The sequence below is a fragment of the Wyeomyia smithii genome, chromosome 3 (genome assembly GCF_029784165.1).
Source record: "Wyeomyia smithii strain HCP4-BCI-WySm-NY-G18 chromosome 3, ASM2978416v1, whole genome shotgun sequence".
Classification (NCBI taxonomy): domain Eukaryota; kingdom Metazoa; phylum Arthropoda; class Insecta; order Diptera; family Culicidae; genus Wyeomyia; species Wyeomyia smithii.
In genome coordinates this window covers 28,197,696-28,213,138 of record NC_073696.1, presented here as the reverse complement: position 1 = coordinate 28,213,138, position 15,443 = coordinate 28,197,696, and the positions used below count along the sequence as shown (strand labels likewise).

Genomic DNA, 15,443 nt, shown 5'->3' with positions numbered 1-15,443 from the left:
CGATATGTGCCGAACACTCATTGTTTCTCTTTGAAAGAAAGGTGCTCTGCGCAGCTCTGCCCAGGATCGGACTAGATGAATTCGAAAGTATTTTTTCCAAGCTATCTATTAAAACTAGTGACAATAGTGCCAAACCCTGCCGTCCAAACTTTAAACGCTGTTTTATGCAAAAAAGACCTAATTTTTTGATTCCGCCTAATTTTTTTTGAGTATTACAATGAGATTATGCATCATCGAATGATGAGGATTTATTCTCCACTATTTTATAGACAACTTTTCTTTAGACGTAATCAAGATTCAAGTTACCCTTGAGGCTCCAGCAAATTTCGCAACACTGCATTTTTTTTCAAGAAAAACACTAAAAAACGCTGACTCAGTACACTTTGAAAAATCATAGAAAATTCAAAATTTGTTGTATTACTCTAAAAATTTGGATTCTGAAACGTCAAAACTAGAGAGATAAGAATGAAAAAAGAAAGAAAGCGAGACATAGAAGAAATCGATAGAAAAGGCGAAGAAGTGTCGGAAATATAGAGAGATAGAGCAATAAGGTAGAGAGAGAGAGAGAGAAAAAAAGAAAAGAAAAAAAAAACATCACTACAAGAAAAAGGTAAAGATAGAGAAAGAGAAAAATAACAGAAAGGAATAGAAAGACATATGAAAAGACTACATCTAACTCGATCCGATTCAATTTTCGCCGATGACGGTTTATTGAGCGCACTACTAAACGTAAATTGGATTGATATTTTGAATCCTACCGACATCGATTTGGCCGACAGCGATTTTTCTTCTGTCTGCTACGGACTGATGGAACGTTTCGTTCCCAAAGTACGTAACCGGAGAAACGGAGATTGCGGGTTCGTGTCCCGTCTGGACGAGGGAAAATTTTTTCTAACCCTAAAAGTCACACCTTTTATTCCCGTTCATTTTCGCATCCTCGCAAACTGCATACATTGCCCGCTTTACTAAACTTAAAATGTAAGTCATATGACAAAAAATGAAATTAGTTCGTAAAGTAATAACTTAAAATTTTTTGAAAAAGCACATGCTTTATATAACGTGCGTGTAAAATGGGAATGATATCGAAAGTTTGGCGGAGGTGAAAGCATATCACCCAATGCCGTGTTTGCCAACGTTATGGCCATGGTTCAAAGTTTTGTAACATGGACCAAAAATGCTTCATTTGTGGAGACTCTTCTCACAAAAAGGACACATGTCCTGTGAAAGAGAGTAAAAATTTTCGCTGTGCGAATTGTAACGGCAACCATATGTCGAATTTTCATCAATGCCCAGCCCGTTTAGCAATTGTTGAGGCAAGGCAAGGTAAACAAAATTCTCCAAGCGTACCAGCGACGCATAGTTTACCTACTCCTTTGCACACCCGTTTAACATATGCACAGGTTACATGTAGTTCGAACATCATACCGCCTAGTGTTGGTAGTTCGAAAATGACCGTTAATATGGGAAGCAAAACACGCTAGAAAATAATTGTACACCTATTACTCCAGCTAATATTGCTGCCGAAAATATTTTTTCTGATGTCAACTGCCTGGGGCCTATTACGGCAGGTAAACTTTCCTTTTTGCAACAGGCAATGTTCGATCTTATGAACGCCATGTTGCAGGCAAAATCAATGTTTGAAGCCATTCAAATAGGCACAAATTTTACTATTAAAATTGTTTCTAATTTAAAATTTAGCAATGATTTTAAATAAAACAATTAAAATATTAAATTGGAATGCTCGCTCATTGAAGGCCAATGAGAATGAGCTTTTTAATTTTTTAACAGTGAATAATGTGCATATTGCAATTATTACTGAAACATTTTTGAAACCTAACATAAAATTAAAATATGATCCCAATTACGTGGTTCATAGATATGATAGGATTCAGGGTTCCGGCGGTGGAGTTGCAATTGTTATTCATCGCCGAATCAAACATCGTGCTCTTCCCCATCTTGAGACGAAAGTTATTAAAACTTTGGGAATTGAAGTTCAAACTGAAGTTGGGATTTTATTTATTGCCGCAGCATATTTACCATTTCAATGCACACGCGAGCTCAAAAATTATTTTAAAGGTGATTTACAAAAACTCACCAGAAATCGTTCGAAATTTTTCATAATCGGCGATTTTAACGCTAAACATCGTTCATGGAATAATTCTCAAAGTAATTCCAATGGCAAAATTTTATTCAGTGATTGTTCTTCAGGATACTATTCTATTTTGTCTCCGAATAGTCCTACATGCTTTTCTTCTGTAAGAAACCCTTCAACAATTGATTTGGTGCTAACAGATCAAAGTCATGTATGTAGTGATTTGATCACACATGCTGACTTTGATTCTGACCATCTTCCAATAACTTTTTCTTTATCACATGAATCAGTTTTAAACCCTATGAGCTCTGTTTTTAATTATAACAAGGCTAATTGGGAAAGATACAAAACTCATATTGAGAGAAATTTCAATAATGAGCTTGATTTGCAGAACGAAGTGGATATTGATTCCGCTTTGGAAGCATTAAAATGTGCAATTGTTGATGCCAGGAATTATTCTGTTCCAAAGGCTCAAATGAAATTTGATTCACCAATAATTGACGAAAATCTTCAAATTCGTTTGAAAAATGTCCGCAGACGTCAATATCAACGTTCTCGTGACCCTGTTTTTAAAACTATTTATAAAGATTTACAGAAAGAGATTAAACATAGATTTACTCTTTTGAGAAATCAAAATTTTGAGACTAAAGTTGAAAAATTGAAACCATATTCAAAACCATTTTGGAAGCTGTCGAAGATTCTTAAAAAACCGTCAAAGCCTATTCCAGTTTTAAAAGATGGTGAACGTTTTCTTGTATCCAATGAACAAAAGGCTCAAAGACTTGCTCAGCAGTTTGAGAGTGTTCATAACTAAAATCTGAATTTTGTGAGTCCAATTGAAAATGAAGTCACACGTCAATTTGATTTAATTTCTTCCCAGAATTTTTTACCTGCAGAAATAATTGAAACTAACTTGAATGAAATTAAATCCATTATTAAAAATTTCAAAAATATGAAAGCACCTGGTGACGATGGAATCTTTAATATACTAATCAAACATCTCCCTGAGAGCACAATGGAATTTTTAGTGAAAATTCTCAATTGCTGCTTCAAAATTGCATATTTTCCCAAATTATGGAAAAATGCAAAAAACAGTTTCAAGTTATCGACCAATCAGTTTGCTTTCTTCAATAAGTAAACTGTTTGAGAGAATTATTCTTAACAGAATGATGTCACACATCAACGAAAATTCAATTTTTGCAAATGAACAGATTGGATTTCGCCATGGGCATTCCACAACTCATCAATTGCTCAGAGTTACTAATATGATACGAGCTAACAAATCTGAAGGTTATTCCACTGGAGCTGCTCTTTTAGACATAGAAAAAGCATTCGACAGTGTTTGGCATAAAGGTTTGATTGCGAAATTGCAAACTTTTAATTTTCTAATTTTCCTAATCAAAATTTTAAAAAACTATCTTACTGATTGAACTCTGCAGGTTGTCTATCAGAATTCAAAATCTGATAGATTTCCTGTCAGAGCAGGTGTACCTCAAGGTTCAGTCTTGGGGCCAGTCCTGTACAACATATTCACTTCAGATCTTCCTGATTTGCCTCCAGGATGCACAAAGTCATTGTTCTGCGATGACACAAGCATTTCCGTAAAAGGCAAAAGTCTTCGTGTCATATGCAGTCGATTGCAGAAAAGTTCAGATATTTTTTCTTCCTACTTGCTTCTAAAACTCAAATGATAATTTTTCCGCATAAGCCTAGGGCTTCTTTCCTCAAGCCAAACAATAATCACGTTGTCAAGATGAATGGGGTTATTTTAAGTTGGTCCGACAAGGTTAAGTACTTGGGACTAATTTATGATAAAAAACTTATTTTCAAAGAGCACATTGAGAGTATACAAGCCAAGTGCATCAAATATACGAGATGTTTATATCCTCTCATTAACAGGAATTCTTAACTTTGTTTAAGAACAAACTTTTGATTTACAAACAAATTTTTAGACTAGCAATGCTTTATGCCATACCGATCTGGTCAAGTTGCTGTTCAACAAGGAAGAAAACGCTCCAAAGGATTCAGAATAAAATTCTGAAAATGATTTTGAAGCGTCCTCCTTGGTTTGGTACACTCGAATTACATAAACTTACTGGTGTTGAACCATTCGAAGCTATGTCAAATAAAATTATTAACAATTTTCGACAAAAATCGTTGCAATCCTCAATTGCTACGATAAGCTCTCTTTATAGCCAATAAGTTAGCAATTAAGTTAGTTGTAAGTTTACTTCCCCTTTCCTGACAAGTAGGTTTAAATCCCTACGAATGATAAGTCCTAACTGCGAAAGCAAACAAATCCTAACAATTAAAACTACAAATTTCTAACCGTGTTGAGAAGTCACCATTTGTGATTGGACACACATACTCATTATTTACTAATATTTATCATAAATACTTGAGCTACTAACAAATCTCCCCCTTTAAAAAAAATAGTAGGGCGTACTCTGAGTGTAAAAATTGACGATGAAATTTTTGAATCATTTTCCGCTACTTCCGGAATTGCTCAAGGTAGTCATCTTGGCCCATTAGTGTTTTTGCTGTACTTCGACGTGCACTACTCCGTTAAATTTGCATTTGCTGATGATTTGAAATTATTCAATAAAATCAAACATGCTGCCGACGCCGCTTTTCTTCAGCAACAACTTAATATATTCGCCTATTGGTGCGAGCTGTATCGCATGGTACTAAACCCGACTAAGTGCTCCATGATAACTTTCTCCAGGAAACACCGACCAATACATGTCGACTATACTCTAAACGGCTCCCCTATTCAGAGGGTCGAATTCATCAAAGATCTCGGTGTACTTCTGGACGAAAAACTCACCTTCAAACAGCACATATCGTACATCGTAGCGAAAGCCTCCAGACAACTGGGCCTCATTTTCCGAATGACACGTGATTTCAAAAATATTCTTTGCATAGTTACACTCTACTGTTCGCTTGTGCGGTCTTCATTGGAGTACTGTTCTACAGTTTGGATCCCTCACTACAACAATGCCATCCATCGAATCGAAGGCATTCAACGGCGGTTTGTACGATACGCTCTTCGAATGCTTTCCTGGCAGCAGCCCATGCGTGACACCAGATACGAGGACCGGTGCCAGCTCCTCCAGATCGATACTCTTCAATTACGCCGAGAAACAGCTCGCGCTATGTTAGTTTCTGATATCCTGACATCACGGATCTACTGCCCTGTTATCCTCCGTCAAATCAACCTGAACGCTCCTACTAGAACTCTACGAAGGACTCCAGCCTTGCACTTACCCTTTCGTCGAACCAACTAGAGCTCAAATAGTGCCATCTTGGGTATCCAGCGTGCTCTCAACAGAGTGTCACTAGTTTTTGATTTTCATTCATCTTATAGAGTCTTACGATCGAAATTTTTGTCATTGTTCCGAAGACTGTTTAATTAGAAGCCATTGGGACAAGTCTGTTGGTAGTAGTCTGTCTGTCTGTTGGTAGTAGTTAAATAAATAAATAAATAAATAAGAAAAAACGAGAGAAGAAGGAAAGAATAAATGGGGAGAACAAATTGATCGAAAGAATAAAATTTTTTTATTACTATAGTTAATAGTTGTGTAATTCACTCAATTATTGTTACAATTATCAATCGAAGATTGTTTGTTGCTCCATTCAAAATTCAAGCTCAAAAATTAATTTAGAAACTTAACTAAGGTTCAAGCTAAAGTTTAGAATAGAGATTTCGCGGCAAGAACAGCTCTCTGCCGGTAAGGTTAAAATTTACGTTGAAATTAGAATCCCTCCTCAGCTATAAATCTTATTATTTATTTTCAAATTCAGACACAGAATTAGAGGTAAATTCGGGACATATTCGTGATTCAAGTTAAAAACCGGTTTATTTGAATTTGAGATTACTTCAATTTAAATTTGGATCAAGTTTCAAGTCTAGATCTATGTTCACACTAATGGTAATTTTACCGTTACGTTCATGCTAATATTCGTGTTCATGTTCATGTTCATGTTCATGTTCATGTTCATGTTTTTGTTCATGTTCATGTTCATGTTCATGTTCAAGTTCATGTTCATGTTCAAGTTCATATTCACATTCATTTTCATTTTCATGTTCTTTTCATTTTTCATGTTCTTGTTCATGTTTATGTTTATGTTTTTGTTTATGATTATGTTTATGTTTATGTTTATGTTTATGTTTATGTTTATGTTTATGTTTATGCTTATGTTTATGTTTATGTTTATGTTTATGTTTATGTTTATGTTTATGTTTATGTTTATGTTTATGTTTATGTTTATGTTTATGTTTATGTTTATGTTTATGTTTATGTTTATGTTTATGTTTATGTTTATGTTTATGTTTATGTTTATGTTTATGTTTATGTTTATGTTTATGTTTATGTTTATGTTTATGTTTATGTTTATGTTTATGTTTATGTTTATGTTTATGTTTATGTTTATGTTTATGTTTATGTTTATGTTTATGTTTATGTTTATGTTTATGTTTATGTTTATGTTTATGTTTATGTTTATGTTTATGTTTATGTTTATGTTTATGTTTATGTTTATGTTTATGTTTATGTTTATGTTTATGTTTATGTTTATGTTTATGTTTATGTTTATGTTTATGTTTATGTTTATGTTTATGTTTATGTTTATGTTTATGTTTATGTTTATGTTTATGTTTATGTTTATGTTTATGTTTATGTTTATGTTTATGTTTATGTTTATGTTTATGTTTATGTTTATGTTTATGTTTATGTTTATGTTTATGTTTATGTTTATGTTTATGTTTATGTTTATGTTTATGTTTATGTTTATGTTTATGTTTATGTTTATGTTTATGTTTATGTTTATGTTTATGTTTATGTTTATGTTTATGTTTATGTTTATGTTTATGTTTATGTTTATGTTTATGATTATGTTTATGTTTATGTTTATGTTTATGTTTATGTTTATGTTTATGTTTATGTTTATGTTTATGTTTATGTTTATGTTTATGTTTATGTTTATGTTTATGTTTATGTTTATGTTTATGTTTATGTTTATGTTTATGTTTATGTTTATGTTTATGTTTATGTTTATGTTTATGTTTATGTTTATGTTTATGTTTATGTTTATGTTTATGTTTATGTTTATGTTTATGTTTATGTTTATGTTTATGTTTATGTTTATGTTTATGTTTATGTTTATGTTCTTGTTCTTGTTCTTGTTCATGTCATGTTCATATTCATTTTCATGTTTTTGTTCATGTTCATATTCATATTCATTTTCATGTTCATGTTCATGTTCTTGTTCATGTTCATATTCATATTCGTGTACATGTACATATTCCTGTTTAAGCTCAGGTTAAAGCAAGGCTTAAGGTCAAACGCCACGTCAAAGCACAAAATCAAATGGAGAATAATTCCCTTAGTCAAGTTCTAGTACATGGTCATATTCAAGTTCAGGTCAAAATCAGTTCAGATTGAGGTTCAATATCATGTTAAAAACTGACCGAAGTGCAGCTATTATCTCAGGTAAAACTTTGATATAGGACCAAGTTTTGATTCAAGTTTAGATCTGAAATCGAGTCTAAGCTCAAGGCCGGTGCTCAGTAGACTGGGACACGGTTATGAGCAAAAAAAGCGACTCAAAGCGTTATTTTTTCGCTGTACTTTGCGTGTTCTTTATGGGTCCTATAACAACCGTGCAACTTTTCAGATCGATCGGTGGAACTATATTTTTGCGCCCGATTTTTGAAGTTTCCATACGATTTTATATGGGAAAATCCACTTTTTCAAAACTTATTCTCTAGAGATGTCCAGTTGGCTTCTAAAAATATATCATTACATGATGTTTGTAGGAAATTTTTCTGATAAAAACTCTCTTGAAGACCGTAAGGCGCTACGATGCTTGTACAAAAAGTTATTCAATCCCAACCTAATTGAATATCTGACAAAAGGCTCACCATTGAATTTCCCTAGCAACACTGCTACAGCATACTGCTATTGCAAACTTGCCTAAGGAAGAGAGATTATTTTGCGTGGATGTAAGCTTGAAAGTGTAATTTTTGCTCATAGTATCTTCGGAGTAATCTCCAAGATAAATTTTACACGATATCATGTCTCATCACATGATTGATGCATGCTGCAGTAAAATTCAATGGTGAGCCGTTCGTCAAACATTCAACCAGTTTGAGGTGAATAACTTTTCCTACAAGTATCGTAGCGCCTTACGGTCTTCAGAAGAGTTTTTCCCAGGAAAATTTCATATATATATATATATATATATATATATATATATATATATATATATATATATATATATATATATATATATATATATATATATATATATATATATATATATATATATATATATATATATATATATATATATATATATATATATATATATATATATATATATATATATATATATATATATATAATGTATCGATATATTTTTAGGAGTCAACTGGAAATCTCTAGAGAATATAGTGGATTTTCCCATATAATATCGTATGGAAACTTTAAAAATCGGGCGCAAAAATATAGTTTCACCGATCAATCTGAAAAGTTACACGGTTGTTATAGGACCCATGAGGAACACAAAAAGTGCATGGGAGCTAGAAACTATTTTTTGTCCCACCCTAATGCTCACATCCAAGATCGTGTTCGAACCTGAGCTCAAAATAAAATCTCAGCTTAGTTTACGTTGGAAACCAGGTCTTGATGAAGTTCTACACACTCACGTCAAAGTGTACATTGATGTTGATTTTCTAGTTCATATCCAGATTTGGCGGCATTTTCCGAACAAAATTTAGGTTTAAGCTCGTATCCAGGCTCGATTTTAGCTTTAACTTCAGGTTCAGAGTAAATTCCAAGGTCTAAAATTCGCTTTATGGTATGTTCAGGTTTGAAAGCCGACCCAAAGTTTTGTTAAGTTCCAAGTCAGGGCCCACATTCAGATTCAAGTTCATATAAAGGTTCAGGTACAGGTGCGAATACAACTAGATTGTAAAAGTTAGGGCCTACGAATATGTCCTAAATAAAGCTCTAGTTTGAATTCATATACAAGATTTAGCTCAAAATCAAGGTCCATGTTTAAGTTCGAAAAATGATTATGTTTAATATCTGGCTCAAGCTCATCGTTGTACTAAATTAAAATTCAGGTAAAGATCCAAATTTTGATTCTAGTTCATTTTCAAAATCAGCGTTCAACTCAAAGCCCATGGTCAGATCCAGACTAATGTTCAAGTCCTAATATAAAATCAAATCCAAGTTTAGGTTTAAGCTTACTAAACCTAGGATTTGGAAAGCTTCAAACTTACATTGAAATTGGAGCTTCCTCTCAAGTTAAAAGATCAAATTTAAGTTTAACTTCAAGTTCAGATGCAATTTTAGCGATATTTTTAGGACAAAATTCAGGTTCAAGTTCGAGTCCAAACTTAGGTACAAATATAGCCTTTAGTTCAGGTTGAGGGTCATATTAGAAATTGGTTTGATTGTTGGGAAAGCTACAAAGCTCGAAAATTAAAGTTATTTTTTTTTATTTTGAAAAATGTTCAATGTATTTTATAAAATGTTTTGAAAAAATTGTGAATTTCCTGAGGAAGGCCAAGTTCAAAGACCGAAACGTCGGACATAAAACATGGTAGCGTTTTGATCCACCGTTGAGACTGAAAAAAACCGTATTTCCGTATAAATGCAACGTATAGTTTTAAGTTCGGGGTCAGGGCTTAAGTTCATACTCAAGTTAAGATTCAAGTTCAAGTACAACTTGAGGTTCAAATTTAGGTTGAGGCACAAATCAAATGCAAGGTGATGTCCACAGTCAAGGTCTAGCTAAGTGTTATATTCTTGTTCTTCTATAGTTTAAGTAAAATTCTAGTATGGTTGCATATTCTGATTCAAATTTAGATCCAAAATTAAGCCCAAGCTAATAATAGAACTCGAGTCCGAAATCAAGCCCAAGTTTAGGTTCAGAGCTGATTGAGGCCGAAAGCATGATCTTGGACAGATTGAAATTTACGTTCGAATTATTGTCTAAGTTCATATCCAAGCTTTTTAGACAAGTAGCAATATACAAGTTAATGCTTTGCATCATATCAATGTATTAAACCAGATTGGGGATTGAAATTAAAACTAAATCCGAAAACTTTGATTGCTGTTGGAGCTTGAATAGAATTTATACTACAGCAAATATTTTAGTTTTTCAAAATCAAGGTTGAGGCTTAGATACAAATTCAGGTATGAGGTTGAGATTAAAATTCAAAGTTAAGTTAACATTAAAATTCTCTTCTATGTTTTTATTCAAGTTTGGACATATGCTCAGATTTAAGTTCAGGTTTTAAATCAGATCAAACCAAATCCAACCTAATTTTTAGTCTTACATTAGGTTCAGATTCGGATTCAATAAAAAAGCAAAGTAAAACCTTGGTGCTACATTCCGATTCGGAACTTGACCTTCTATTTACTATACACAGACTTCGCAGCCAACCGTTTAGTGTACAGGACAATTGCGGGGCTAGCGCTACGATCTTAGTGACACTAACGGTCTCTCCCGAGTCAGGACTCGAACCTACGACGACTGGTTTGTTAGGCCAGCATCGTACCTCGATACCAGCTGGGGAGGCTCGGATTCGGATTCAATATAAAGTTTAAATTCAAGATTAACACCATTTTCAGGTTTCTGCTATGTTCATGTTCAAGTCGAAGTTTGAGATCTAAAAGTTCAGCTGTCAATGCAGGATCAATTTCAAGTTTAACCCAGGTCCATGTATAGGTCCATATTAATATCTGAAATGATAAACTCCAAATGAAATTTGAAACATTTGATTGAATTAAATTGAACTTCATTGAATTGATTGAATTCAATTTAACTCCAAATTCAGGACTGATTTCGAAACCAAATTCTGATCTATGTACGAGTTAAAGTTAAGCTAGGATTCAGGTTTCAGTTTTGAAAAGTGTCCTTCTTCAGATCTAATTTCAGGTTCATGTTGGTGTCAAGTGCAATTTTCAGTTTAGTTTTGGAATCAGTTCGAAACAGAAGCTCCAGTTGAAGTTGTCTAAGCTCATACTAAGTTAAGTAATTAAGGTTAATTTGAGATCCAATTCAGAGGTTTGGATACAAAATCCGGTTTATGCGATTCCGGTTTAAACCCAAGCTTGAGTTTAAGTTCTAGTTCGAATTCATTTGTCTGCAATGAAAATACGAAGTCCATACCACAAAAACAAAACACGATAGTGCCTCGAATGATTGCTGAATTTAATAAAATAAAACACAATACGGTAGATAAATAAAAACACTTTTCACTCCCTTTTCAATCATGACCGGCAATCTTTTCTAACCTGCATCCCTGAGTGAATGCACTATTGTACATATAAATCATTGCACTCAGGTTATTCGTTCATGCTCCTGCGAATCTGCTCTAGAGCCGGAGGCTGGTGCAACAAGTCAAGGTCTGTCGAGCGTCCGTCGTGTCAACAGCACTGCCACATTGTGCAAACAATGTCTTGATCTAACGGGTTGCCCACTCAGACACGCACCCGCTTTTCCACGGGCGTACAGTCAACCGTCGTCGTCTCCAAGAACAGCTCAACGGCTTCGAAGACATTTGACACGACCGACGGACGACGAAGGTGCGACCTAAAATGGCACACAATGATGAGGCAGCAGTTTGCTTTCGCATACAATTTCAGCGATAACGCGTCCACAGCGCTGCGAATCGATGGCCAGTTACAAGTCATAACTCAAACATAACGCAACATCGCATATCGGTTTCAGAGTTTACCGATCGGATAATACACTAAAATTACAAAGTACGGAATGGTGCCGGTGGTCGCCATTCTGCTGGCAGTTGGGTTGGGTTGCGTCGTTTCGACGCTGGGAGCCGAAAACGTTACGGAGAAGGCCAGCACTCCAGAGCCATCCGGCAATCTGCCAACGTTCGAGTCGTATTTGGTTTGTTGTCAGCTGATCGGACCGTTAACTTACTTACTAGATGTACTTCTTTGTGCTTTGTTTTGTGGCTCCTTTGTAGGACTCGTACAATAAAAAGTATGTTGTTAAGTATCGGATCGAGCGCCGGAAGAATGCTTTTGAGAAAAACGTACGAGCTATCGAAACGCACAACAAAGATTTTCAGGAGGGGAAAAGCCAGTTCCAGATGGGAGTGAATTTGTTTGCCGATTTGGTAAGTAGTTAAGTAGTTCAAACTTCTCTTAAATGAAAATCTTGTGGATGATTTTATTTATATTTTTTGTTCCAGGACAACGAATTGTACAAAAAGCAAATGGTTCGCATGCGGGACACTAACCACCGGAAGATGGACATAGAGATTGCGGACGAAATGGTCGGAGCAGCGGGTGGAATGCCGGCCAGTTTAGATTGGCGCGACAAGGGCTTCAAAACGGGGTTAGTAAATCAAAAAACCTGCGGTTCGTGTTACGCGTTCAGCGTCGCCTACGCAATCAGTGGACAAATCGTGCAGCGGCTCAATCGTGTTGAGCTGGTTAGTCAACAGCAGCTAGTCGATTGTTCTACAGTGGCCGGAAATCAGGTTCAGTTGGTGGAAAAATTTACACCGACGACTTTGTTGAGAATTTTTTCTTTGAATTGTAGGGTTGTGCAGGAGGTTCACTCCGATACACGCTCAAGTATTTGGAAAGCTGCGGAGGTATCATGAGGGAAAGTGATTATCCCTACACCGGTGCGGTAAGTGTCTTAATCAATCATTTTCAGCTATCATTTCCAGTCGAAATTGCCAATCTGCGTAGCAGCGTTCAGAAGGTAATCTAAACATAATTTCGAATTCATCGTAACAGCCAATTTCCAAGAATCAGTTTCGTTTTCAGTGAACAAAAGGCACCATCATCACCTAATTAGAAAGAAATCAACAATTTGTTACATGCAAAGCGGCCACAAATCCGACTCGTTCACACTTGCTTCCGGTGCCCTCCAGGTCGTATTCGACTGGCAGAAGTAGACAGTGGCAGCGAAAACCACAAAAAAATAACGAGCCAACTTTTGCGTGCCACAAGACATTCCACACCTCGTTCAAAGAAGCAGCCGCGCCGGAAATTCCAGTAAACTTTGTCCTTTTCCGTGCTAAAGAGTTATTTCCGCTGTAAAGAAGAAACAAACACTGCACGGGGAAATGACACAAAAAAACGCCGACGTTAACTGTGAAACTAATGGGTGAGCGGGTTTTCATAACTGTATTTTCCAACGAACAACCGTGACTCGGCGGAAAGTCGCGCTTCCAGTTCCAATTTGCGCCAGATAAGGGCGAGAACGTGGAAAAGCAATTGCAACAAAAAACTTTTTCCCTTTACGTTCGCGTCATTCGAACGTTTGAGAGATTGCTATCAGGTTTCGCATGGAATTGGGCCAATGACTAAGTTTATAAATAGTTGGGGTAAATTATTGAGTCATATTTTTAACCCTTTTTTAAACCTGGGCTACAAGAGTCAAGTTCCGTTCGTGGACCTGGGCAACGGAAAGCGTTGTTGGATGAGACATGAGTCCTGGAGCAGTTTTTACTAACTTGATATACAGCAAAGATTGACGTTGATTTCAAAGGAATAAAATGTGACTAAAAATTTTTTTCTCCGATAAGTTCTCTATCTATTTCTATTGTATCTATTGTCTGAAACACCTAACAAGATAACCACGCCAATTTGTAAATATTGGTTCTCATGTAAGTTTCTATAAGATGGATTTTTCTATATCTTAGGGGCCTTGTCAGAGGGAGGTGGTTATATTAAAAAAATAAATTTTTATACAGGCGTCTCCGATGATTTGTTTGAACGGAAGCAGGCTCCTATATAGCCCGAAAAATGCATTTCTGGTCTACTAGGTATTATATTTAGCAAGCATTAAGCGACCAATCGGAGGTTGAAAGCTGTGTTTCTACTAATTGTTTATTGAACATAGGCTGCCAGCCCGTTACCCTTCGTATATCTAGATATAATACATGTTTACGTTGTAAGTGTATTACTGATTTCTTGAATATGAGTTAAGTCTTCTTCGAATTTGATTTGAGTCATATTCACAGATATTTTGTCCTGCAGTTTGTTGAACTCGTTCAAAAATCTGCCATGTATAGTTCCTTTTTTCTCAATGGAGGATCAAAGACCCTCCGATGACGAAGAGAAACCGGCCTTTCGTTAAAATTAAGTCGGGCGAACAGGTAGGAACTTTCAATCCACCCACAGAATATCTCGCGTTACATTTGCAATCTTATGTCTGCTTCCAATTGTTTCAAGGCCTACTAGACAGTAAAATTCTCGAGTTCCGGTAGTTCATCATTCCATTCAAAATGCCTTGAAGCGAATTTTACGAATTTGCGCATAACTAATTCTAAACCTAGCTTCTTTACGCCATACTTTGGTCGCAAAACCGTACTCTTGAGCACGAGTTTCGTTCTGACGAGGCTGATGTAGATTGCAAACATTGCATGAAGGTCCGTAAACTTTCGTCCGAATTACAAGGCTCGACGATTTTTAATAATACAACAGTTTATTTATTCCAATTACAATTTTCTGCATTTGGACGGATGTGTAGATAATTTTCCAATTGATGACTACAAGAATGGAAAAAAATCGGTTGAAAACTTACCGGCCTTAAAACAATTGAAATTGGACATATTTTACCCCTGTCCAGTTTTTGGATTTTTATTTTACATCCCTATGTAAAATAACGTTTTGAGAAACGTAGCTCTACGTCAAAAGTGACTAAAAAAAAACTGGTCATATCAAACTCGAAAACTTGAAATATTCATTTCAAATAAATCTAATGACTATTTCAATCGACGGAGAGAGTGACGGAGAGAGAGACTTTTTCCTTTCCTTCAGCGTCTCAATTGAAATTAGCACCGCATCGCGTCGTTTGATGGTAGTTTTCTAATACCGCAAGCCGTAGTTAGAACGGCAATGGCATCCAATAAATACGTTACGCAAGTTCCGATCAATATTTCCTCCCTCTTTCCTATATATATGCGTGAAGTACTGTATGGAAGCATGGAGGTGTGGAAGCGTGAAGTATTCATTGTCGTTTTCAATTGAGAATCGTCAGGTGAGAGTGATGGTGATAATCTCCGCTTTAAATTGAAAAGCGTTTGTATTAATTTCAAGCCCTTCGGTTGTCAAAATCACAGCAAGAGCTTTCGACTGGGTGTCATATGTGACTCACGAAGTGCTCGAAAATGATACAAAAGCTATTCAATTGAAAGCGACGGGTCAAAGCGTCACTATAACCTGATAATTGTCAATTGAAAATGACTTTGTCAGGCTCTGCTAACAATATCGCCTAGTTATAATTCCCTGTAGAGAACTTTCATACGTTACTCACACCAGTTTCATTATAATAGGGACTTATTTTTGTTAGA

The 15,443-nt window shown here is 35.4% G+C and overlaps 2 protein-coding genes across 2 annotated transcripts in view; one reads left to right on the top strand and one right to left on the bottom strand.

Annotated features, from left to right (window-relative positions):
• LOC129730066 (trichohyalin) overlaps nt 1-15,443 on the bottom strand; it is a 106,460-nt gene that overhangs the window by 49,729 nt on the left and 41,288 nt on the right. The window lies entirely within an intron of this gene.
• On the top strand, nt 11,383-13,677 carry LOC129730067 (procathepsin L-like). Its single transcript, XM_055689089.1, has 4 exons — nt 11,383-12,016; nt 12,096-12,248; nt 12,324-12,614; nt 12,677-13,677. The coding sequence occupies exons 1-4, from the start codon at nt 11,882-11,884 to the stop codon at nt 12,851-12,853; spliced, it is 756 nt and encodes a 251-aa protein (XP_055545064.1). The 5' UTR covers nt 11,383-11,881; the 3' UTR covers nt 12,854-13,677.